Consider the following 23701-nt stretch of genomic DNA (forward strand, 5'->3'; position numbering starts at 1 on the left):
TAGTGAATCATCCACAACTGCTTCTGCTCCAGGTGAGCCCGATCCTGCCTGGGGCACAACACCTTCAGCTTCCATTGCAGCCAACAAGATTATTACACACAGAAAACATCTCAGGATGGCACGAGAACCAACTTCAGGAGCACTCCCCATGCTCTACAGTAGATGATTTAGGTTTCCTTCATTTTTTCTTTCATGTGATAGTTTCTTAGTCTTTGCTTAAATAGACATCTAAGGAAAGGATGAGCACGAGGTGTGTAACGGCCCCATCTGTTCCAAAGATCTTCTCTTTCCTAAATATTCACAGCCACCACGTAAGGTTTTACCATCATTAGAACAAACTGCAAATGTAGAACCAAGTCATATTTTGTTGAACACTGGAGAGATCTACTGCCTCAAACAATCCCGCAGCATTTGGAGAGACCCATTTCTTTCCGTGTTGGGTGACAGAGCCCACTCACCTCTGCCCATGAGCACCAGGGAGCTCTCACCCCACAACAAACCCACCCAAAGCAAAGCCCTAACGTTTCCAACTGCTGCAGGGTTGAAATCCTGCTGTTCCCATGGACCTGTATCCATCTGCTCTGGGTTTCTTTTCCCTTGACCTTGGAAAACGTATCGGAAAAAATCGAGACAGAAACACAGAAATGTCCCTTTTTTTTTTTTTTTTTTTCATTTTGCAGCTGCTGTCGAAAACATTCACCTACCCAAACTCCACAGTGGAAACTTGAAAACTACTCTCTCCTCAGAAGTGACTTGCTGGAGAGCAGCTCTGAGGAGTAAGACCTGGGAGTCCTGGGGGACAATAGGATGACCATGAGCCAGCAATGGGCCCTTGTGGCCAAGAAGGCCAATGGCATCCTGGGGGGCATCAGGAAGAGTGTGAGCAGCAGGTGGAGAGAGGTCATCCTGCCCCTCTGCTCTGCCCTGGGGAGGCCCCATCTGGAGCACTGGGACCAGTTCTGGGCTCCCCAGTTCCAGAAGGACAGGGAACTGCTGGAGAGGGGACAGCAGAGGCTACAGAGATGATGAGGGGCCTGGAGCATCTCCTGTCCGAGGAGAGGCTGAGGGACTTGGGTCTTCTGAGTCTGGTGAAGGGAAGGCTGAAGGGGGATCTGATCAATGCTCATAAATACTTCAAGGGAGGGTGTCAGGAGGATGGGGCTGGTCTTTTTTCAGTGGTGCTCAGGGACAGGACAAGAAGAAATGGCCACAAATTTGAATCTAAGAAGTTCCACCTAAACATGAGGAGGACTTCTTTCCTGTGAGGGTGGCAGAGCCCTGGCAGAGGCTGCCCAGGGAGGTGGTGGAGTCTCCTTCTCTGGAGACATTCAAAACCCACCTGGACATGTTCCTGTGGGACCTGCTCTGGGTAACCCTGCTTTGGCAGGGGGTTGGACTAGATGATCTCCAGAGGTCCTAACCCCATATGATTCTGTGATACTCTCTCCTCTCACGTATTTTATACCTTAATTACAAATTGCACTTCGGGATCCTGTGCTGAGCTGAGGTTTCCCTCCAGTCTAGCTGCTTAGGACAGCATCATCTACTTACATTTTCTCAAGTAATGAAAACAATAAATTGATAGAGAGAGAATCAATACAGTATCAGCATTAAAAATGCATACAGAGCACAATATTTTGGTAAGAAAACACCTTAATGTGTCCTTCCCTGCCACAGTCAAGTTTTTGAAAGTGTCTGGCATGATGTATTGCCTTATTTTCCACCTCTATTGCTCTACCTTATTTTTTTTTTGCAGAAGACTTGACACCATTGCAGGGGGAGGCAAACATGTACAAAGTTCTTTCCCTTCGTTTCCAGAAATACTTGACTCTTTCTAGAGCAGGGGTCTGGAGAGTGGCGAGTGACTGGTGGGCAAGGGGAAGCCCTCTCCCTGTCTTGGCCAGGGCCAGTTGTGAGCCAGGAGGCTGGACGTCCTTCCTCTGACTCCCAAAATCAGTAGGATGCACTTAAATGAGAACTGTTTGCAATGGACTCAAGGTCAAACACAGTAAATTTATTCCAGCTGCTTTTTAAGAGCCAGAGTACAAAGGCGCTTTGCATCCGGGGCTGAAACAAAGGCCTCCAAATATTTATCTTTTTGACATAATGTTGCTTTTGTGGGTCAAGAGGGTTTTTGGTTTTTTCCCCCCATGAAGCCTCCAAGTTGATCTCAAAGGGAGGTTGTCAATAAGCAGGGATCAGGGCTTCGTAAACAACACGTACACCTTTCAGACCCCATCAGCTATATCCAGACTCCATGAAACCCCCCAGATTTGATGATTACGTCAAATATTCCCCGCTCCCAACTGCCTAAGTTGCCACAAAAATCCCACCGGGAGCCACCAGGATCCATCCCCCAACCCCCTGCTGCTGCTCACCTCATAGTTGTGGACTAATCCAACAAAAACCTTCCCGATGTCCAGCTGCTCAAAGCTGAAGCGGAGCCGGGGCCCTATGCCTTCCCCCTTGACGCGCAGGGACAGCCTGGTCTCACGGCCTGGGGAAAGATTTCCATTTCAGTACAACAATTCCCTCCATTATCCTGGATTTTCCAGGCTGCCTCAATGCTAGTCCCCGAGTCTGGGCTGCATGGGACCAATTCTAGATGCTCCAGGAGAAGACACAGAACCCTTCTCTTCCCTCAGGAGATAGGCCTCGGGGCTGGATTCCAATTTCTAACCGACCCCTTAGGCTGGTTTCTCATTTAGCCATCAATTTGTGCCCCAAGAAAGCAATGCTGAGTTGACAATGCGATCTCTGAATTTCTTCCCCTGCTCTTAGATGAGCTTTGAAATCCTTTCAGTGGGGGCACGGAGCTGGCGAAACACAACTGGAGGTAAAAATACGCCGTCTGTAGTGACGCGATGGGAGATGACAGCACGGGAGCAGAGAAGCAGGAGCCCAGGAAAGGGGAAGGTCCCTGCCAACAGCGATGTGCACATCCGAGGGCTGCTCAGAGCATAAAATCAAGGAATGGTTTGGGCAGGAAAGCACCTTAAAGCCCCCCCAGTCCCACCCCCTGCCCTGGGCAGGGACACCTCCCACCACACCAGGTTGCTCCAAGCCCCCTCCAACCTGCCCTTGAACCCCTCCAGGGATGGGGCAGCCACGACTCAGGATGATTTTGCCCATGTTTGAGGAAGAGGCCTCCCCAGCCGTGTCCACCCTTTCCTCCAAGCCATGGCTGCTCTTCTGCATCGATTTTGATGCTCGGCATCTAAGCCACCGCCTCTTCCCAACCTACAGCTCCATACCTGGGGGTGCTCCAGGGCTCACCTCCTGCAGCAGCATCTAAATAACACAAGGCTTTGTGATCTCCAGAGAGGGGACCGCAAAACTTACAGCTGAAGTCCAAGATGCTAATTTTCTCCTGTAAGGCTGCTAAGGGGACACAGCTCAGGATCTTTCAGGCTGAAGGCTGTTCTGAACCACTGGAGCAGCCTAAAGGGCCCAAATCCTGGCTGAAATGTCAGCTTGAGGCTCCCAGCCATCCCATCCTACTCTGCACGGAAGGAGAGGAGCACAAGGAGGAGAAGAAAGCTCCCAAAGTTGTATATAACCTTCACTACAGCTTTTGTGCAAAAAATATTCCTCTGTCCTTCAAGCTCCTTCCATCAGAGACTGAAGGTTGCTTTTGAAAAAATAGCCTGCTGCGGAGTTATTCCAGAATATCCAAAAATGACTTCTTATGGCAAAGAGCAGCCCAGGTGTGACACCACGGTGAGTAGATCACAACTTGAAAAATAAAACAAAACTTTCCCAGAACAGCATTTTCAATCAGTGCTGACTTTTTGATCTGGCAGCCACGGGCTGAGGATGTTTGATCGTGTCCACAGCCAGAAAGGAAGAGCTAGGGAGCTTTTGTTCAACTCAACATTTTTTTAGGTGGATCCAGCCAAAGCCCAGCTGATAGAGACGAGAGTGATGTGTCACAGCTCAGGCGTTAATTGGAGGGCTGTGTATTTATATTTCACATACGCTGTAAAAGAGGCGGTACTGGGTGCTCACTGGCAAAAGATTTCTCCATCTTGCATCATGTGTGGCTTAATTTTCATTAAAAACTCTATGTCTAAACCATCAAAGCTCTTAGGAAATGACAAAGATTTCCAAGTGACAAGCTTTTGTCCATCATCCTGCTGAGACATATCCGATGGACACTGTGATTAAAAATCAGCAGCAGTTCTTCCCCTTCCGCAGTAGGTCCTTGACATCTCCTGAAGGTCCGTGGAAATTATCCTTTCTTCTACCCCTATGTTGATCCTGGGACTTTAGGAAATCCCAGAACCTTTGCTCTTCCTCCTTCCAGGAGAACCTCAGAGTGTGATTTTCCCAAAGGAGGAGCAGACAGAACTACAGGCAGCATTCAGAAGAGCAGAGGGGGGAAACAAAAAGAGAGTATGTTCTCCTCTTTGCCAGGAGCTGGGGCTTTGAGGAATGTCCAGCCATTGCCCACGACCTGGGCCCTGTGATGCTCCCACCATAAGGTGTCCCAGAGGACACAGAGCAGGGCCATGGAGGGGCTACGGCTTCTTTGTCCTCCATCCCAAATCCACACCTGGTACTGTAGAGTGAGGATTTGGGTCTCAGCAGGAATAACACCTTGGCAGGTCATGCCTTGCTTTCGGATAAATTGGGGTGTAGGTGGCCCAACAGCGCAGGACTTCACTGTTTGTGACACTGTGTTTCTTGTCCGCAGAATGTCCCTGTATTTTGTGGGTGTGTTTGAACACAATTCTCACCCGACCACACCAATGAAGCTTTATGTGATGCAGGACAGCTCTGTCACAAGATAAGGGAGTGATCATCATCCCTTGGGATGTTGCTTCTCCCGGCAAAGGTGGCTTAGGAAGGGGCTTCCCAAGGTGTAACCCAATAGGGTCCCGAGGGCAGACAAACCTAAAAAAATGCATTTAAAGTGTCTGAGCCCCCCCCACCCCATGCTTCCTCCCAGCGCTCAAGAGCTACAGCCTGATTTGCATGGCTAACTAAGAAAGTTCATTTCAAGCTTAAATATTTGCCAAGAGCAAATTCCAACCCCCTTCCTAAACCCGCCAGCTTCGCCAATCCCACGGTGCTGATTAGTTCTGTTAATCACCTGGGCCAGAAGCATCTGTTTAAAAAAAAAGAAAAGAAAAGAAAAAAAAAAAGAAAGTGGAGGCCAGCGGGGCGTGAGATCCCACTCCACCATTCCCAGTGCTGAGCTGGGGCAAAGCTCCCAGATATTCCCAGCAAAGGGCACACACCATCTGCCCGGCATCCTCCGAAGGGATTTGTGACTGGCAGGCAAACACACGGGGAAGGCAGCCACGCTTCTTAGAGGAATCAAGAAGCAAAACTAATTGGGTCCCTAGATAAAAAACGGTGTTTTCCTTCAACTCCTTTTGCACCTGGGGACCTTGACTCTGGGACAGTTTCCATCCTGACACCACAGTGGGGCAGCTCTGTTTTGTGAGGGGGGGCGCTGACCTGCTGGAGAGCAGCTCTGAGGAGAAAGACCTGGGAGTCCTGGTGGACAATAGGATGACCATGAGCCAGCAATGGGCCCTTGTGGCCAAGAAGCCAATGGCATCCTGGGGGGCATCAGGAAGAGTGTGAGCAGCAGGTGGAGGGAGGTCATCCTGCCCCTCTGCTCTGCCCTGGGGAGGCCCCATCTGGAGCACTGGGAGCAGTTCTGGGCTCCCCAGAAGTTCAAGAAGGACAGGGAACTGCTGGAGAGGGCTACAGAGGGACATTCCAAACCCACCTGGACATGTTCCTGTGCAACCTGCTCTAGGTGGACCTGCTTGGCAGGGGGTTGGACTAGATGATCTCCAGAAGTCCCTTCCAACCCCATTCTGAGGTAGGTGCATCATTTAAGTATCTCCCCGAGGTTCCTTCTACAGAGAAGTGGAGGAGTTAAGCTCTACCAAGGCCCCATCAGGGTCTTTCAAAACCAGGCTCCTCTTCCGAAACACAGATCGTTTGCCCAGTTCTGTTTCCTACGGCTCCCAGACCAGCTCAAGGGCTGCCCGTGAGTAGTTTTCCTATTTCTCTGCAGTGAAAAACAAAGCTCTCCTGGCACAACCCCCAGAGACCTCTTCGGCAGCAAAGTGATGGACGCCCCCGTCACCAGAGCCCGAATCCCAGACCCCAGCGCTGAGCAAGGACTCCCACGGGAGAAACTCGGTTTAATCAATCTTTTCCTTCCACTGCTCTAACGACTGCAGCTGGTGGGCAGGAAGACAGTTTGTTAACACAAGCCCCGTGTAATTACTGTAGGTGGCATTTGCCAAGTAAACCCTGCGCAATTACTGTATAAATAAAAAGCTGTTTCATGACATTTGTATCCGTCAGCCTGGAGCAGTAAGAAAAGCAAGAAAGCAGCTGGGTCCGTGATTCCAGCGCCCTGCAGAATGGAAGCACGGCTGCTGGAGGACCATGGACCTCACAACTCTTCCTCTGAGGTGGGGAAAACCGTCATGTTCCTTGGGTGGAAATTCAACATTTATCACCCACTCTCGAAAAATGCCTTAAGCAACACCGTGAGGAGGAAGAAGAAGGCAACCTGAACCACGCAGGCATTCCCAGCCCCATGCCACAACTGCAAAGGGGTCACCTCTGTGAGGGCAAAGATGGCATAACTTGGGTGAGTCAACAAGAACGGCTCCCAGAAAAGACTGGTGAGCAGAAAGCTTGTCCAGCAGAAGGCTCAGGCTCCGATTCCCAGGGAGGGTGTTCACCCTGCTGAGTACATCCAGCCCTGTGCAACGCTACCTGTACGCACCACGGACCTTGGAGCCACAAGGTGACAATTGCCAGGCAGGGGCAGAAGCCCGTGGTGACCAGAGGTGGTCTTTTTGCTGAGCAGGGCTCAGCCACCGGAGCTCTGGTAGCATCCGGGTAGTGGGAGGTGGTCCAGGGCCTGGGAGAACATTTGTAACTCAGCTCAGGAGTCTGATGGTGCAAAGTCCCAGGATCAACACAGGGGTAGAAGAAAGGATGGCTTCCATGGACCTTCAGAAGAGGTTGAGGACCTACTGCAGAAGGGGAAGAACTGCCACTGATTTTTCTATCATTGGACAGTGTGTCTCATGACACACATCAGCACCCTTGGGGTGCCTCAGCATGATGGTGGACAAAAAGCTTGTCACTTGGAAATCTTTGCCATTTCCTAAGAGCTTTGATGGTTTAGACCTGGAGCTTCTAATGAAAATTAAGCCACACGTGATGCAAGATGGAGAAATGTTTTGCCAGTGGGCACCCCATACTGTGGTAAAAAAGACATTGAGGTGCTGGAGCGGGTCCAGAAAAGGGTGACAAAGATGGTGAGTGGTCTGGAGCACAAGTCTTATGAGGAGAGGCTGAGGGAGCTGGGGTTATTCAGCCTGGAGAAGAGAAGGCTGAGGGGAGACCTTCTTGCTCTCTACAACTCCCTGAAAGGAGGGTGTAGAGAGATGGGGGTCGGTCTCTTCTCTCAAGTCACAGGCGACAGGACAAGAGGAAATTGCCTCAAGTTATGCCAGGGGAGGTTCAGGCTGGTTATTAGGAAAAATTTTTTCACTGAAAGGGTTATCAGACATTATAATGGGCTGCCCAGGGAGGTGGTTGAGGCCCCATCCCTGGAGGTGTTCAAAAGCCGGGTTGATGAAGTGCTGGGAGGTATGGTTTAGTGATGATGCTTCTTGTTTGTTGTGTGGGTGACTATTTTTGTCACTTGGGTTGACGGTTGGACAAGATGATCTTTAAGGTCCCTTCCAACCTAGAAGATTCTGTGATTCTGTAATAAAGACTGCAAGAGTGTAATAAAAACTCATCTTGGAGGTAAATGGTGTTAGGGCTCGTCCACTAAAGCTCCTCTGCTGTATGGTTCTTTAGCCTTACAGACACCTCCCAGCAGAGAAAACATCGGCAAACCCCATGGCATGAAAACTTATCCCTTCGCTGCCTTGGTTGCCCTGGGATCAGTGGTCCAAGCTTGTAGCCAGGCATCCTGAGGATGGACAGGAGACACTTGGAAGCCACAGGGACAGCGGGCATGTGCCAGCACTGCCCTGCTGGCCGTGGACCCTTCCAAGCAACTCCAGGAGAACCGAGGGGGCTGGAAGACTCTTTGTGCCCCACCTTCACTGGGGGTAAGAGAAGGAGGAGAAAGGAGCCGTACCTGAGATGTCGCAGTAGACCGTTTGGTGATAGAGTCGGGCTTCTTGGGGTTTGAAGATCACATTAATTTCAGCTGAAGAATTCGGCCAGACATCTCCCTCCTAAAACAGAAGGAGACGGCAAACCATTTATCTTCAAACGTTACATTTCTTCTTTTCAACCACAGCCCTGCAGCCTATATTTAGAGCATCAATGAAGAGCAGGGAGCAAGCAACACTCGTCAACAAAATCTGTAAGGGTTTAGAAGCAGCTGCAAAGGAAAAAAAAAACAAACAAAACCCACCAACTTTCTAAGTCCCTTACCTTTACAGGCATTTTGTTAGATTAGGGCTATAACGAAGCCACCAAATTGGCTCACACTCCAGTGAATCGAGCAGGATTTCTTCAGAGGTACCAGGAATTTGAGGAAAATGTACTTTTTTCCTCCCAACCTTCCCGTGTTTCCCTGTATCACTCCCATCAGAAAAGATGCAGCAAAGCAAATGGGTTTTTCCCCTCTGAGCTACAGAAGTGCTGCCTCTCACCCCTCACCGTACACAGTACAGTGTACTGCAGTGGGCTGGGGGGCTCAGCACCGAGCAGAACAAGCCCTCCTGCCTGGGGATGGATGAAGAACTGAGCCCTTCCTGCTGGTGGCTACTTCTGCAGAAGATCTGAGAAGGAAGCTGAGAGCTAGATGCATCTTGATTCCCCCTGCAAGGTGCACACACTCCTGCTTCCCTCAAGAACAAGAAGAGATGGGGTTTGCTCACAGCTCCACAACCGAAAAATCAACTAAAATAGCTCTTTTCCTTGTCATGGTCAGAGGTTTCGGTCCGGACCGTGCTACCAGTGCTTCTGCAACTGGTTGCTGGTTCCTTGGGGTCTTCTCTCTCCGCTTATCTCAGTCCCAGGGAGCTTTGTCCCACATTTTTGGGGCCACCCCTGGTTTGTAAAGGCTCTCACTCGCTTCTCAAATGGTTTAAACAAAGGCACCACTCACATCCCCTCAACCCCCAGCATTGCAAACATCCCTTTGTGCATCGGTTGATATAAATATATGCACCTCTGACAACTGTGATAATACTCTACCAGGGATGAAAAATACAGCTTCTAAAAGGAGACAAAGAGAACGGAGTTATTTTTCTATCAACAAAGTGAGGTTTTGATTCTCTTTGCTGCTGGGTGTCCTCAGCGCTTTGTCCAGAAGAGTCTTGAACTGACTGGAGCCTCCTGCAGCATCAATATTAAATAACTATAATATTTCCCACCGACTTCACACTTACAGCTCAAAGGACCATCCCTGCAAAATTTGAAGAGCTACGACACGGGGAGTTATTGGGCTCCTGCTGCAAATAATCCCCTGATGCACAGTCTGCTCAGAGTCAACAGAACAGAGGGGGAGAACAGGCGGAGAAAACTGTTTCAGACACCAACAAAATAAGAAGAAAAGGGAAGTCTAAAAGCATAAAGTCAGTCGGATTCCTCTCAAAACCCAGAGCAAACACAGTTGCCAGATAAATGTACTTTATGTTCCTATCCAGCAAGCGAACAGGTGAAGATGAAGCCTTATTATATGACAACACACTTGCCTGAGGAAACAAAGTGGGGACATCAACCCGCAACCCACAGTTCGATATCAGAGCCTTCGGGTACCATGAGGATGCTGTATGGAGTGAGCATCCCCAGAGTTATCTCGGATTTGCAGCAATCAAAGCGTTTGGGATGCCCCAAACCACATGAACTCTGCTACGGTGCCTGGAGCTCACCTAAACCCAGCCACTGAGAAAAACCACTGGGATGATAAGATTTCTCTGGCTTGGCTAATTAGAGCCTAATCACTCACCAGCGCTCCTCACCCAGCTGCTCGCTGTGTGTTGAACAGCCTGAATTCCGTAGTCTCACCCTGGGCAGACTGTCCCCAGGGAGGGAGGGAGGGAGGGATGCTTTGGCAGCTGCTTGCCTTTGCTTCAAGCCCAACATCTGTAGCCCAACACACGTCGCATCTCACCGGTGTTCTGCGCCTCTCCTTAACAGCTGCAGCAGGGGCTGAGCCACCCCGTGGAGCCCTTAGATCCTCCAGCCAGTGGCAGGGATGTTTGAGGTCTTCATCTTCTCCAGGGGCATAAAGCAGGGGAGGATGGAACGTCCCGAGCCTTAAAACCAAAACCCACTGGTGCAGGGGAGAGAAAAGAGCCCCATTTCAGAACGGCCACCCGGATCCCTCCAAGGGAAAGTCCTTTTGCTTTGCAGAGCCCCCAGTGGAAAAGAGCAAAGAAGAGAGAAGGTATTGGAATGAGACAGGGCTGGACCAGCAGGACTGGGGTGGGGTTGGTGGGGGGAAACTGATGCCAGGATGTGGCTGTAGCTCTGCAATCAGGTTAAGGAGGGCTGGGCACAGCTGGATTATCAGGGGAACTCAAGAGTTTGGGCTGGCTGCCTCCCATAAAGGAGGGAGGTCATTCTCCCCCTCTGCTCTGCACTGGGGAGGCCACAACTGGAATCCTGCCTCCAGTGCTGGGCTCCCCAGTTCAAGAGAGACAGGGAACTGCTGGAGAGAGTCCAGCCTAGGGCAACAGAGATGATGGAGGGATTGGAGCATCTCCCTGATGAGGAAAGGCTGAGAGAGCTGGGGCTCTTGAGCTGAGGGGAGACCTTCTTAATGCTGACAAGGATCTAAAGGGTGGGTGGAAGGAGGATGGAGCCGGACTCTTTTCAGTGGTTCCCAGTGACAGGACGAGGGGCAACGGGCACAAGCTGGGCCATGGGAAGTTCCACTCCAATCTGAGGAAGAACTTCTTTGGGGTGAGGATGGCAGAGCCCTGGCAGAGGCTGCCCAGGGAGGGTGTGGAGTCCCCTTCTCTGGAGATCTTCAAGCCCCACCTGGATGCCATCCTGAGTGATGTGCTCTGGGCAGCCCTGCTTTGGCAGGGGAGTTGGACTGGAGGATCTCTAGAGGTCCCTTCCAACTCTGACAATTCCGTGAATCCATGATTCCATGATAAACCAAGCCTCCTACTCGCTGGGACTGCGTTACCACTTGCAAGAGTTTGGGATCTACCCGAAAAAGCAGCGTGAGATTTTACACCACACCACCCTTGAGCGCAACGCTCTAGACAGCCGAGCTCCCACCACCAAGAAGGAGGTTTCACAGAGCCAAATCGCTCCGGGGAAACTCAGAGCATCCTTCCCTCCTTCCACCCAGGCTGGAAAACAAACTTCTTTGAGCGCAATGCGGCAGTATCAGTCTTTCAGGTCAACTATCTAACGAAGTACCATTTGGCTGCTGGATGGCGGGCTGACGGTACTCACCAGTCTGCTTTGTGTGCTGCAATCAGATCTATTGGCCCCGTGGACACTTTGGGGCAGTTGGGTTATTACTCAGAGGCTGACAGAGGCAATACATCTCCGGTTAATGGAAGCAAGTGTAATACAATTCATAAGGAAAAAAAAAAAAAACAACGAAGCTAAGCAGGAAAGGAAGAAAATTAAACAGAAGCGCTGGGCTGATGAATATGTATCTGCGAACAGCAGCGCCGTTTTCTAGCTGAGCAAGTTTAGCTGACTTTGGGATTCAATGAAATCCAAGGCCAGCAGATCTGCGACAGAAATACAACCGAGAGGGGGATCTTACCCCCCTGTTCTGGAGCAGAGCAACAGCAATCTGTCAGGGAGACAGCCCCAGGGACAGACTCGGCAGGGCAGGGGACCCCGGGAAGGTGGTGCAGAGCCAGAAGGCAGGGAGAAGAGTGGGAGATGGTTCAGGAAGAGCACACGCTTGAGGCTCGCGACAGCTTTGTCTTCTTGTCACCCTCATTGTCATCTTGTCCCGCTCTGGTCACTGCCCACTGAGCCCTGGGTGAGCAGGACTGGGTGACAAACTTCCCTCTGCCCCCAGTAAGCTCTGGCAGACAGACAGACAGACAGACTGGTACTTTACATGCCTGAGCCCTTATTGCCACTCACACGGCCACGATCCTGACTCCCACGGTGAATACCCACAGGGAGATGATGTGACTAGAGCAGGGAGGAGGTAACAGAAAGAGAACTTCACTTAAAAAAAAAAATTGAGTAAATTCCCCTTACCCATTTTACAGCATCCAGAAACAGAGGCACAGCGAGGCTTTTAGCTACTGCAGAGGCCATCCAGGCTACTGTGGTCCTTCCAATGCTCCTCGCAGCAGCAAAAACCTTCCAGAAGCTCCTCTGGAGCGCCAGCACCGTTAGTCCCGGTTTCCCCAAGGAGGTCCCAAGGAATAAGGGCTGAATCTTCAAGGTCTGAATGCCTTCCAGTGTTTTCAGGAGAGATGTGGGAGTATTCACACCATACAAACTCTAGAGATCTAACTTGGACCACCTACAGGAAACAACGGGCCACACAGCCTACAGCCCCTTGAAAGCAGAAGCTAGACATCCCACGTTCTCCACCAACCTGGGACACCCAAGTTTTGTGTTCAAACGCAATGAGGATGCCCCCCCTTCCCAGAGTCACATAAAAACCTCTGACAGTCCTCACACCAGACCCCAGGGGTGTACTAGCCCCAGAGAGCATGGCTACACCCTGTCACACAGTCCAGACAGCAGCCCTGGTACAAGCCCTGGGCTCTCTGCAGACACTGAGCTCCATACCCACAGCTGCACCCCAGAGGAACCCCTTCTCCTCATGGCTTTGGATTAACCTGGTTTGGAACAACAATGTCATAAAATGTTTAGATTGGAAGGGACCTTAAAGCCCCCCCAGTGCCACCCCCTGCCCTGGGCAGGGACACCTCCCACCACACCAGGTTGCTCCAAGCCCCCTCCAACCTGCCCTTGAACCCCTCCAGGGATGGGGCAGCCACAGCTTCTCTGGCCAACCTGGGCCAGGCTCTCACCACCCTCCCACCAAACAAGTTCTTCCCCACATCTCAGCTCCATCTCCCCTCTTTCAGGGTCAAACCCTTCCCCCTCCTCCTAGGGCTCCCCTCCCTCATCCAGAGTCCCTCTGGTCCCAGCTTTCCTGGAGCCCCCCTTCTTTAGGGACTGGAAGGGGCTGGAAGGTCTCCCCGGAGCCTTCTCTTCTCCAGGCTGAACTCCCCCAACTCTCTCAGCCCCCCTCTCATGTCCACACTTATCTTGTTCTCAGGGGACACTGCCTCTTGCCACAAAACTGTCTTGTGCAATATCAAGTCCACTTCAATATCCTTTCTCTCTCTCCACCGTGGGACCCATCCCCAACCAACTCCTGCTCCCAGCAGCCCACAGACATCTGTTATGGGCACCAGTCAGCTGGACCCCAGCAGAGCCAGCAGCCTGGGTGCCAGGGCTTGCACCCAGCAGGACATCACACATCAGGTCCTGGGGAGAAAACCATGCCTGCCTTTGTCTTTGCAGAAGATCCTTGGAAACCAGCTTGCAAATAAAGGCATGGCCCTGTTAGAGCTGTCTACCCCAGCCCAGACTCATTGTCCAAGGCTCCCTCTGGGGTCAAGTGGGCACAGAAGGCAGGAGAAAGGCCCTGCTGACCTCCACGTGGGATACAAGACATTGCTCCTGACACAAAGCCCCGGTTATCCCAGCCTCCTCCCAATTCCTGCATCACCTTTGCTGTCCGAAGGGGAACCTGTGCTGTGTCTGTGCTGGCAGGGCATTTATCTGACTCTGGAACTTGAGCCTGGCCCAAGAATGGCCAAAGTCAACCTCGAAACAGTGAAATTCCACTGCACCATAAAAAAAAAAAATAATAATAAAAAAAAAGAATTAAAAATACAGCTTCAGGAAGAGCCTGGGAGAACACTGCAACATCTCCAAACAGCGAAGCGGTGGGAGGGGGTCCCCGCGGGCATCACTCAGAGTGGGTTGAGCTCCTGGTGGGACAATGTGCTTGATGCTGGTACCACCAAGACCACAGTGATCGCTCTCCCTGTGCAGGAGGGAGCTGCGAGCTTTGGGCCGATGTCCTTTCTTCTTTTACAACCCAAAGAGATGAGGGTGCAGCACACAAACCCCCCCACCGCCTCGCCGGGGATGATTTCTTGCCACGCTCCAAGAAACAGCTCAGTGATGCACCAAGGGACAAGGGAGGGATCTCCACGCATCCCAGGAGCTGCTGGATCCCAAGGCAGAGTCAGATGAGGTTCCTCCAGGGCACCAGAAGAAACAAGCTGAGGGACCAGTGATAAAACCCATCCCTTCCTATGCATGAGCACAGCTCTCCGGAACAATCCTACCGCAGCGTTATCACCCGAGCCCTGCACCAACATCCTCACTCCCGAGAAAACCTGCACCAGCAGTTAAGAGACTCGGTCTCCTGAGCTCCTGATATGAAACCAGCCTTCTGCAGGATCCAGCAGGGAAACTGGTGGCAGTACGTCCAGGGATAGCGTCCCTCTATCGCCAGCGAAGCCACAAGCCAGGCTGTTCGACTCCAAAGGTGGAGGGCAAGAAGAAATAATCAGTTACACTTTATTCTACTACCCCGTAGCTAGAAGAAATTCTTTAAAGACTTAACTATTCTGGGAAATTTTTGTCATTTCTCCCTTCATTACTGCTGTACGTCAGGCTATAAAAGCAGAAAAATATTGTGAGTTATTTCTCCTGGGAAATTAAAATGGGCTGTTGAAGAGGCTCCTCGCATTCCTGCTACCCCGCAGGGGAAAAAAAAAAAAAAGAGCTGCTGGTTAAAAGGATACGCTTCATTACCCACCCTTGCTGGCTACTGCTCCGTGTGTACGAGCCTGGGGACACCTCAGAAGCCAGTGGTCTGGGCTGGTGTGTCCTTTATGGGATGGCAGTTGAGTCAGAGCACGGGAAGGTAGGGTGGATGCTAACCAGGACAGAAATAAAACACACAGAGGGCTGGGAAGGCTTAACGTCAGGCTCAGACAGGCTGCGACTGGCAGGTGGCAGGAAACAGGGAGGGTGGATGGATGGATGGATGAGGATGCAGCACAAAGCCCAGCTGTGCCACCCCTGCCTTCGCTGCGGTGTCAGGCAACGTGAGATGGGAGGGAGAGCGCAGCGTGTCTCACAGCTACACCATAAACACCTGCAGATGCTGCTTCACCCTCCCTCGGCCCCCAAATAACGAGCATCTGCTAGATCTCCACCAGCCTGAATAAGAAAAAAAGCCCGTCTTGAAAAGCTGGGCACCACCAACTGTTGGCCAAATATCCCTACTTGGTTTAGGAGAGGGGGAAAGCGATCCGGGGAAAGACAAATCACTGCTCGGACTGGATGGATGGAAAACCACAGATGGAGCTGGCAATAGAAGTACTGAAATGACACCCAGAGTGCATCCTTCCAGTTGAGGGCACTTTGGGGAAAGGCAGCGCCAGAGCTAACATCTGCCTCTTTCCATAAATAACCAAACCCATGGAGAGCTGCAGGATGGACCACAGCTCCCACTGGAGATGGTGCCTGCTGCCAGAAACTGGAGCGCTCAGTAGTAACCTCTCATTTGGATGGAAACCAGCTTGGTTCCCCAGCCGAGCTGGGGTTTGGTGGGAACAAAAAACATGCTGTCACCTCCTGGCCCAGCCTCTGGGTCAACAGCAGCAGCGGTTCCACCACCTGAACATCTCGAAGACCATCTCCACCGGCTCAGAACTTAACACGTAACACGGAGGAGTTGCCACCAGGAGATGACAGGAGAGTGATGACTTGTGAAGGTCAGTGCAATGGTAACAAAACCTCGTCCCTCCTTCCCTCTGGTTTCCATTTCCAAGGAGTCAGCTCCCACGTGTCTGCAATGTGACTTCCAGCTGATCTGGGGCGGGGAGGATGCAGCAGAAAGCAAGGACTTTGTCCTTTGGTAGCCACCTGTGCTTCTAGCACGGCTGCTTCTGCTGACATATCGTGTGTATTTGCAAAAATAAATTAAACCAAATTTGAGATGCGCTCGGAAAGGCAGAGTTGTGTAACAGCTTGTTTCCCACAGGCTTGGATGGCTGCTCAGAATGTTCATGGTCACATGGTAATTCCAAAATCACTCTTGTTATTATTTTCATCAGCGAGTTAACCCTGTACAGGCTGAAGCGACCTGCTGCAGCCGCTACAGACAGCAACCTCTGAGAACACCAGCAGCTAATGGGCCACTTGGCAAAGCTTCTGCAAAGCCACCCTGCCCAGAAAACGTTTCCAAGGCTTGTACCCCTCCACCGGCTTCCTAACCTCTGGAAGCAATTACTTCCTCCAGGCACTACTTACAAGGGTTTGATTATTTCTATAGGGTGCTCCCAGACATCACGGGTGACAGGGAGGAAGAAGAGAGCGGCCGCTTTTGGTCAGAAGGTCTGTGAGGCAGCAAGGTCCCAGCTCTGGGGGGCCTTTCCAGCAGATTTAGATGGGTGTCTGTCCAAGCTAAAGGTGGTGGGGCCATCACCAGAGAGAAGGTGATGGAATTCAGTGGATTTTTACATTCTTCATTTGCTAAAGAGGAGGAAACATTATCATTTGATGTAAAGACACCCATACGTCAGGGGGAGAAGACAGACATGAGCAAAACTCTGAATGTGAAACTGATTGTTCCCTAAGTAAGGGAATTAATGGAAATCAAAAGATTGAGAACGCTGGACAAGACAGAAGGGGAGAGACTCATGTCACAGCCCACCTATTCAAGTCCTAGAACAAACCGTGTAACATTAAAATAGCCATTTAGGAAAGGTTTCCGCTCAAGACTCAAGGCCAGGCTACGCTTTATGTCCATAAATCATGCCAGGGGGTAGCAGGACTCAGTACTGTGGGCAGCCAGATCACTGGACCTCACCTTAATGCTACTGAGGAGCTCAAGAGTGGGGTTAAGAGATGTAGTCCAACTGCAGTGGAGCAGGAGCCCTAGGGGGACACACCAGAAATCACAGCGGTTCTGCCACCGGTGGCTCTCAGCCTTGTAGGGGCTACAGGAGTAACCAGCAAAACACCATCCCCTTTCTCAAAAGAAATCGATCTCACCTATTTTTAATAAGAAAAAGAGAGGCTGGGCTCGCTCTAGGCTTTGCTCCAAAGATGAGAGGGGATTTTGCACTGGTGGGACAGTGGGCACTCTTCATCTCAGACCAGGGAAGTGCTCGGAATCAGGGCTTTGGCTGACTGATGGACAGGAGATTTTGCTTGTGTAACCAGAAAAGCAAAAGATTCTCAGTACCTACGTGCAACAGAAATCAAGAGGTGTGCTTCAACCTGCCAGCCTTGTCTCCAGGCTCCCAGACGACACTGGAAGGGAGATTCAGACGTGGTGCAAATGGCAATTATGTAAGGGATTGGCATTTTGGTGATTAATTTGAATTTGGCCTCCTTTCCACGGAGAACGATTTCATTCTTCAGGTCAATACACGAAGTGACAGTGCTCTAATAACCTTTGTTAATCCCCATACAGTATATAAGTATTTAAGGTGTGTCCTTATATATAGTAATCAATACCTCTGAACGCTAAGGACACGTATTAAGTGCCCTTAATTTATAGCCCTTGCAGTAGCTCAGCTAAAGCTCTCGCTGCCTGTCAGGAGCCCACAGTTCAGAAATGCTTTTTGCAACCAGCTCTCCCTGAAACCTGATGTTTTCCCTCTTGGCACGTCAAACCAGCTGATCTGCCAAGTGACCTCATTTGAGGAGGAGGAGGAGGAGGAGGAAGGGAGATTCTCAGCTACCGCTTACCACTGGCTCAATGGTGAAGATGTCATCGGAGAAAAGCATGGAGTCTCCCTGCACCTTTGCTCTCTGGTTCTGGAAGGTGTGGGAGAGAAGGGAAAGGTGTTCTTGGAGAGTGGGGTCCACCCTGCACTCCTGGAGAAAAGAATCCATCTGGTCCTCCTCCTGCCTCTGCAGCCTGCAGCCACGGGGAGAGACAAACCGAGCAGATAATTCAATAACCAACATATTTGCAGAGACTGTCGTGGAAGTGCAGGGGCAGCAACGCACACAGGGAGGAACAGCAGCAGCTCAGCAAGGGACTGACCCCGAGCCATGGGGACCAAATGGGTCAGAACATCACTTGTTGTACGCTGGGGGGTTTAACCCACGCTTATAAGCTTAGAGTCATGGAATGGTTTGGGTTGGAAGGGACCTTAAATCCCCCCCAGTGCCACCCCCTGCCCTGGGCAGGGACACCTCCCACCACACCAGGTTGCTCCAAGCCCCCTCCAACCTGCCCTTGAACCCCTCCAGGGATGGGGCAGCCACAGCTTCTCTGCCCAACCGGGCCTCCCACCACCCTCCCACCAAACAAGTTCTTCCCCACAGCTCAGCTCCATCTCCCCTCTTGCAGGGTCAAACCCTTCCCCCTCCTCCTGGGGCTCCCCTCCCTGATCCAGAGTCCCTCCCCAGCTTTCCTGGAGCCCCTTGAGGGACTGGAAGGGGCTGGAAGGTCTCCCCGGAGCCTTCTCTTCTCCAGGCTGAACCCCCCAACTCTCTCAGCCCCCCCTCCCAGCAGAGGGGCTCCAGCCCTCCCAGCATCTCCGGGGCCTCCTCTGGCCCCGCTCCAACAGCTCCATGTCCTTCTGCTGTTGGTGGCCCCAGAGCTGGAGGCAGCACTGGGGGGGTCTCCCCAGAGCGGAGCAGAGGGGCAGAATCCCCCCCATCCATCCCTCTCCCTGCTGGCCACGGGGCTGGGGATGCAGCCCAGGGTGTGGGGGGTTTCTGGGCACCCCCACAGGTTGCTGGGACATGTGGAGCTTCTCCTCCACCAACACCCCCAAGTCCTTCTCCTCAGGTTTTATGAGAGCTAACAGCTCTGGAGAGAATGACCTGGCTCAAAGCTATGACTGATGGAGAAGCCAACAACAACCTCAACTGGCTTTTCTTACCAGGGATCTGCTTGTTGGAGGCAGATAAAGACCGAGGAGCACCCAAGGCAGTGCTGCACTGGGAGGAGGTGAAGCAGCTGGGTTTCTGCTGCAGGTTACCAGCATCACTCTTTTATATTCCCTTTTTGTACCCGCAGGGTTAAGCAAACAATTCCTGCTCTCTGTTCCCTACGCTGCCTTCCACCAGAGGATTCCAGAGCACTTCAAAAATCAAACTAATGAATTCAGGCATCGCATCACCTCAGTGAAATTAAGGGTTTCACACTCATGAGAACAGAGGCCCTGAGAAAGGAAGGCTCTTTCCCTGGCATCCCCCAAACAAAGAAGGCAGGACCAACACCTCTGAATCCAAACCTTTAATTACAGCCTTGAACCACCTTTTCTTTTTCCTTTTTGGCCTCCCTCTGCAGAGCTGGGACGCAGTTAATCTCTCCCTTCCTTGGTGGCTGTAACAGAAATCATTCTGGTGTTTAAAGCTCACAACCAGGAGATGAGAAGCCACGGAGCAGTTGATTCCTGGCTGGCATATTGCTGTCCCCCCTTCACGCTCCACTCCCCTGGCCATGAAGAACCAGCAGGTGACAACTCTGGGCTGGGGAGGGGGGGATGAGTGGAAGGCTCCATATGCAGCAAAGGGAGGCAGCGTGGTATAAACAGGAGAGCGATCATCACCCGGCTAAATCCAAATACAATTAGAAAGGAAACCCAGTCGTGGCCGTTACTGGCTGCACACAGACAGAGCCTGGGGCAAACGCTGTCACCAGCACCAAAAATACTCACTTTGGCTTAGTTCCCCGTGGAGCGCGATAGGAAACGTTTCTCCACAGCTGACCTGCAGTGTTGAGCATCAGGGGGGGCTTCCAACCACCAAGATGAGTGACCCTCAACTCTACCTCCATCAGTGGACAATAATTCCACCATTACATTGTAGAGAGAGAACAAACCCCTAGATAGATCTTCTAATGATCTGGATTTTTTTAGATCCTGCACTGCCTCCCCCCACGGAAGTCCTCCTTGCTCTGAGACCTCCAAAGCTTCTCCAAGCAGGAGCCTTGGAGCTAGGATCATCCCTAAGACTTCCAAGCTAGGAAGAACAAAACGTCCTGGTCAGTGCCTAAACTGGCATGAGATCAAATGTAATTAAGATAAAAAAATAGGTTGAACTCTTACTGCAGAGAAACCTGGTTGCTTCTGATGGGAATGAGGATCACTCAGGGGCCAGACTGAGACAGGCAGGTGGGAAGAGGTGGTGAAGGAATGGTCCAGGGAAGAAACAGAAGAAGGTCATGAGATTTTAACACACTGAGCTTCCACAAAAGTCACACAGTGTGTAATTAAAAATACAGAACAGTGGAAAACTAGCTTTGGCCTTCGAGGCATTTCTGACCTAATTAAGTTGAACTTTATTTGCTCAGAAGCCCTTAAAAAGTGCTCCTGTTTAAGGCAGTTTCCTGATCAGAACCCTGATGGGTTCAGACTAACTCCAGACACCTACTTCCAGCCAAGTCACACAAGGATCCCCTAAATCATCCAAGATCAAGTGTCATTTCCAATTTCCCAGCCCTGAGCTGTAAGTGTTTCTCTGCTGCCTGAAATGGGAATTTCAAAGCTTTGGTAAAGACACCCTCAGAAGATCCTGCCCCATCTCTCGCCACCACGGAGACACAGGCTGGTGAAGCCCACATGCACTTCCAGGTCCTGTGCTGCCCTACCTTCCCTGCAGAAACCTCCACCTCTAAACTCTCCCCAGCCTCTAAGAAAGGGCAGAAATACCTCGTGCTGGAAACTGGGACAGTCCAAGGCAGTTCAACATCCTACACCAGGATGGCCTCAAGTTTCTGGGCCAATAAAGCCCTCTACCCTGCGCGTCACTGGAAAAGAAGCCTACATCTCATCCAAGCTGGAGTGGAAGGAACTCTAACTATCATAATAGTTATGTTACCTGCAGAACTATTAAGTGACATTAAGTCCCAGATAACAAGTCCTAACACTTTCATCAGCCTCATGGACCCTCTGCAGCCCAGGGATCTCTGGACTTCGGTGGCTTGTGGTCCCACAAAACACACATTCGCTATCCAGTCACTGCAATCAAACTTTCCTGCCCAAAACGTCATCCTCAGCTGGAGTTTGGGTAGAACTGGGTTGGGAAGTGCTGAGCACCGTTACCCTGAAGCTCAGGGACATCCACCCTGACACTGAGGAGGGTTTACTTCTCCTAAACCATTCAAAAAAGACCAACACCCCTCCAAGGCCATAGGTTAGTTTTACCCTTGGGCGCTGTATCTTACTGAAACAAATCTTTCCAACGAACCTCAGCTTCTGCTGATCCTCCTCTTCCTGGGTAACAAAAGCCTTCCACTGGAAGTGGGCTATGATTTCACTCCGGTTGTGGATGACCACGGACCTGTGGTTTGACAGCGTGAGGTAAGTCTTCTCAACTGTCAGAGAGTTCCTGTCGAGCCTGATGTTGACATCTACAGCTGCTCCATAAAGGCTTGTGTGAACGTCTTCACCTGGAACAAAGCAAAGGGGAGTCTTTGCTCATCTCGCTGGATGATGGAAGTAGGAGGAACAGAGCAAAGCACGAGGAACAGAAGGAAACGTTATAGCTCTTCCATGAATCTGCACATTCATCACATCCTGGTAGCTGCATGTGTGCAGCATGAGGATGTCCTGGACACCACCCTAAGTACCTTATTCCTGGGGGTGTTTGTAGAGATTTATCCCCAAGGTGACTGTATTTACAGTGACATTTTTGTAGATGTACCCAGGTAGCCCTTGGGTTGCCATCCCCCTCATGTCACAGGGAGTTCAGGTGACTCTGAGGAGTCCCACCTCAGTCGCAGCTCACCCAGGGTCTCCTGCAGCCACACCACCAGCGTTTTGTCTCTCCTGATCCCCTGCTGCTGACAAGCAAAGATGCCCAGGGGCACGCGGGCAGAAAAGGGAGGTTCAGAGGAACAAGCGAAGTGACAGCCCACAGCAGGATGGGACACAGATGGGAACTTCACTGTGTTGTAGCAGCAGTGCCCTCACCTGCCATGGATTTGTGAAGATATGCCAAAATGAGCATGGTCTACACCAACCTGCCCATTGCAGACCAGCAAGCCCATTTCTTCAGCCTCATCCCGTCGCCCAAATGAGCAAGTCTACACTGAGCACTCCCAAGCTATTCAATGACCTCCAGAGCGAGGACATCTTTGGTTTCCACCTCAGACAGAGCTGGCCCCTGGCCATGCACATCAACTCATTAACAACTACAGCCTTCTGGACTACCTGCCAGAATTCTACCCTCCAGAACAGGCTTCCACCAAAGGCTTCCTCATTTCCAGAGCTTTCAAACCTTCATTTTTCCCAACCAAGTAACTCCTGGGAGTCAACTGAGCTCCAGCTTCAGTACCAAGCCCACTCTTCCGGTTGCAAGTGAGTGTTTCCCAGGTGAGATGCAAACACCAAATACCAGAGATGCTTTGGAGAAGGTCATGGCCACTCTAAATCACTAGAAATGGCATTTCTTTGAAATGGTGCATAAAGTCTCAGAGCCAGCCCCAGCTGATGAGTGCAGCAACCTGGCCATATCCTGGTGAGCATCCCTCCTCATCTCCTCACTGCATAGGTTGCAGCAAGGCCACCAGCAGATAGACCTGCTTTTAAAAGGCTACCAAGCAACAACCCAAGGAGACAGATGGATAGGTGCTGGATGGACTCCTTAAATCCAAAGCCAGCCAACACAGCAGAATCATGTTTGCTCTGGAAAGAGAAAGTCCCCTCTTTGAGGAGGTGCTGGGGAATGAAGCAAGTCTCACCCTTTACAATTGCAGATCTCTACGGTCATCCATTCGTTCATTTCCACACATGGAGAACTCAGCCTTCATGCCTGTATAACCCTTGATTTCTCTGCTCGTAGGTTGCCTGGAGAGGTACGTATTTAATGGCCAGAGATGAGTTACGCCGCGAGAAACCCAGCAACGTTTCCAACGACTGAACAATATGCTTTCTATAGTGGAGAATTTAGTATATAAAAATAACTGAAGTCCAGAAGAGTTACGGGGGCAGCTATGCTTTACAAGCATTGCCTTTCCCCTCCACTGAATCCTCGGCACACCTGGGCAAGCAGAGGAGCAACCCAAGGAACGGGAGATGCACACAGTGCTTCGAGAATGCAACACGACCTGATGCTCTACAACCATCAAGAGGACAAACTACTACAAAATAAACACCACAACAAAACTACCATCATCTCACTGTCTGAAGCCATGGCTGCATGGGTGTTGAAATATTGGGTATCGTTCTGATCTCAAAAGCCAAGCTGAAGCATCTGAAATTAAATGGAGAAGGGCAGAAAGAATGATTAAAAGCATGGAGCACCTTCTGTATCTTCAACAAGGGCAAGTGTAGGGTGCTGCACCTGGGGAGGAAGAACCCTCTGCACCAGGACAGGTTGGGGGTGACCTGCTGGAGAGCAGCTCTGAGGAGAAAGACCTGGGAGTCCTGGTGGACAACAGGGTGACCATGAGCCACCAATGGGCCCTTGTGGCCAAGGCCAATGGCATCCTGGGGGGCATCAGGAAGAGTGTGAGCAGCAGGTGGAGGGAGGTCATCCTGCCCCTCTGCTCTGCCCTGGGGAGGCCCCAGCTGGAGCACTGGGACCAGTGCTGGGCTCCCCAGTTCCAGAAGGACAGGGAACTGCTGGAGAGGGTCCAGCAGAGAGCTACAGAGATGGTGAGGGGCCTGGAGCATCTCCCTTCCGAGGAGAGGCTGAAGGACTTGGGTCTTTTTAGTCTGGAGAAGAGAAGGCTGAG

The 23701-nt window shown here is 51.3% G+C and overlaps 1 protein-coding gene across 1 annotated transcript in view; it reads right to left on the minus strand.

The window, feature by feature from the left end:
* Positions 1-23701, minus strand: part of HYDIN (HYDIN, axonemal central pair apparatus protein) — a 176929-nt gene that overhangs the window by 116736 nt on the left and 36492 nt on the right. Inside the window, exons 7-10 of the mRNA XM_014960757.1 lie at positions 21211-21412; positions 17752-17923; positions 8141-8240; positions 2379-2497 (exon numbers count right to left, since the gene is read on the minus strand). Of these exons, the coding sequence (XP_014816243.1) occupies positions 2379-2497; positions 8141-8240; positions 17752-17923; positions 21211-21412 (593 nt within the window). The remainder of the gene's footprint in view (positions 1-2378; positions 2498-8140; positions 8241-17751; positions 17924-21210; positions 21413-23701) is intronic.

Source organism: Calidris pugnax, unplaced genomic scaffold (assembly GCF_001431845.1).
Source record: "Calidris pugnax isolate Ruff unplaced genomic scaffold, ASM143184v1 scaffold347, whole genome shotgun sequence".
NCBI lineage: Eukaryota > Metazoa > Chordata > Aves > Charadriiformes > Scolopacidae > Calidris > Calidris pugnax.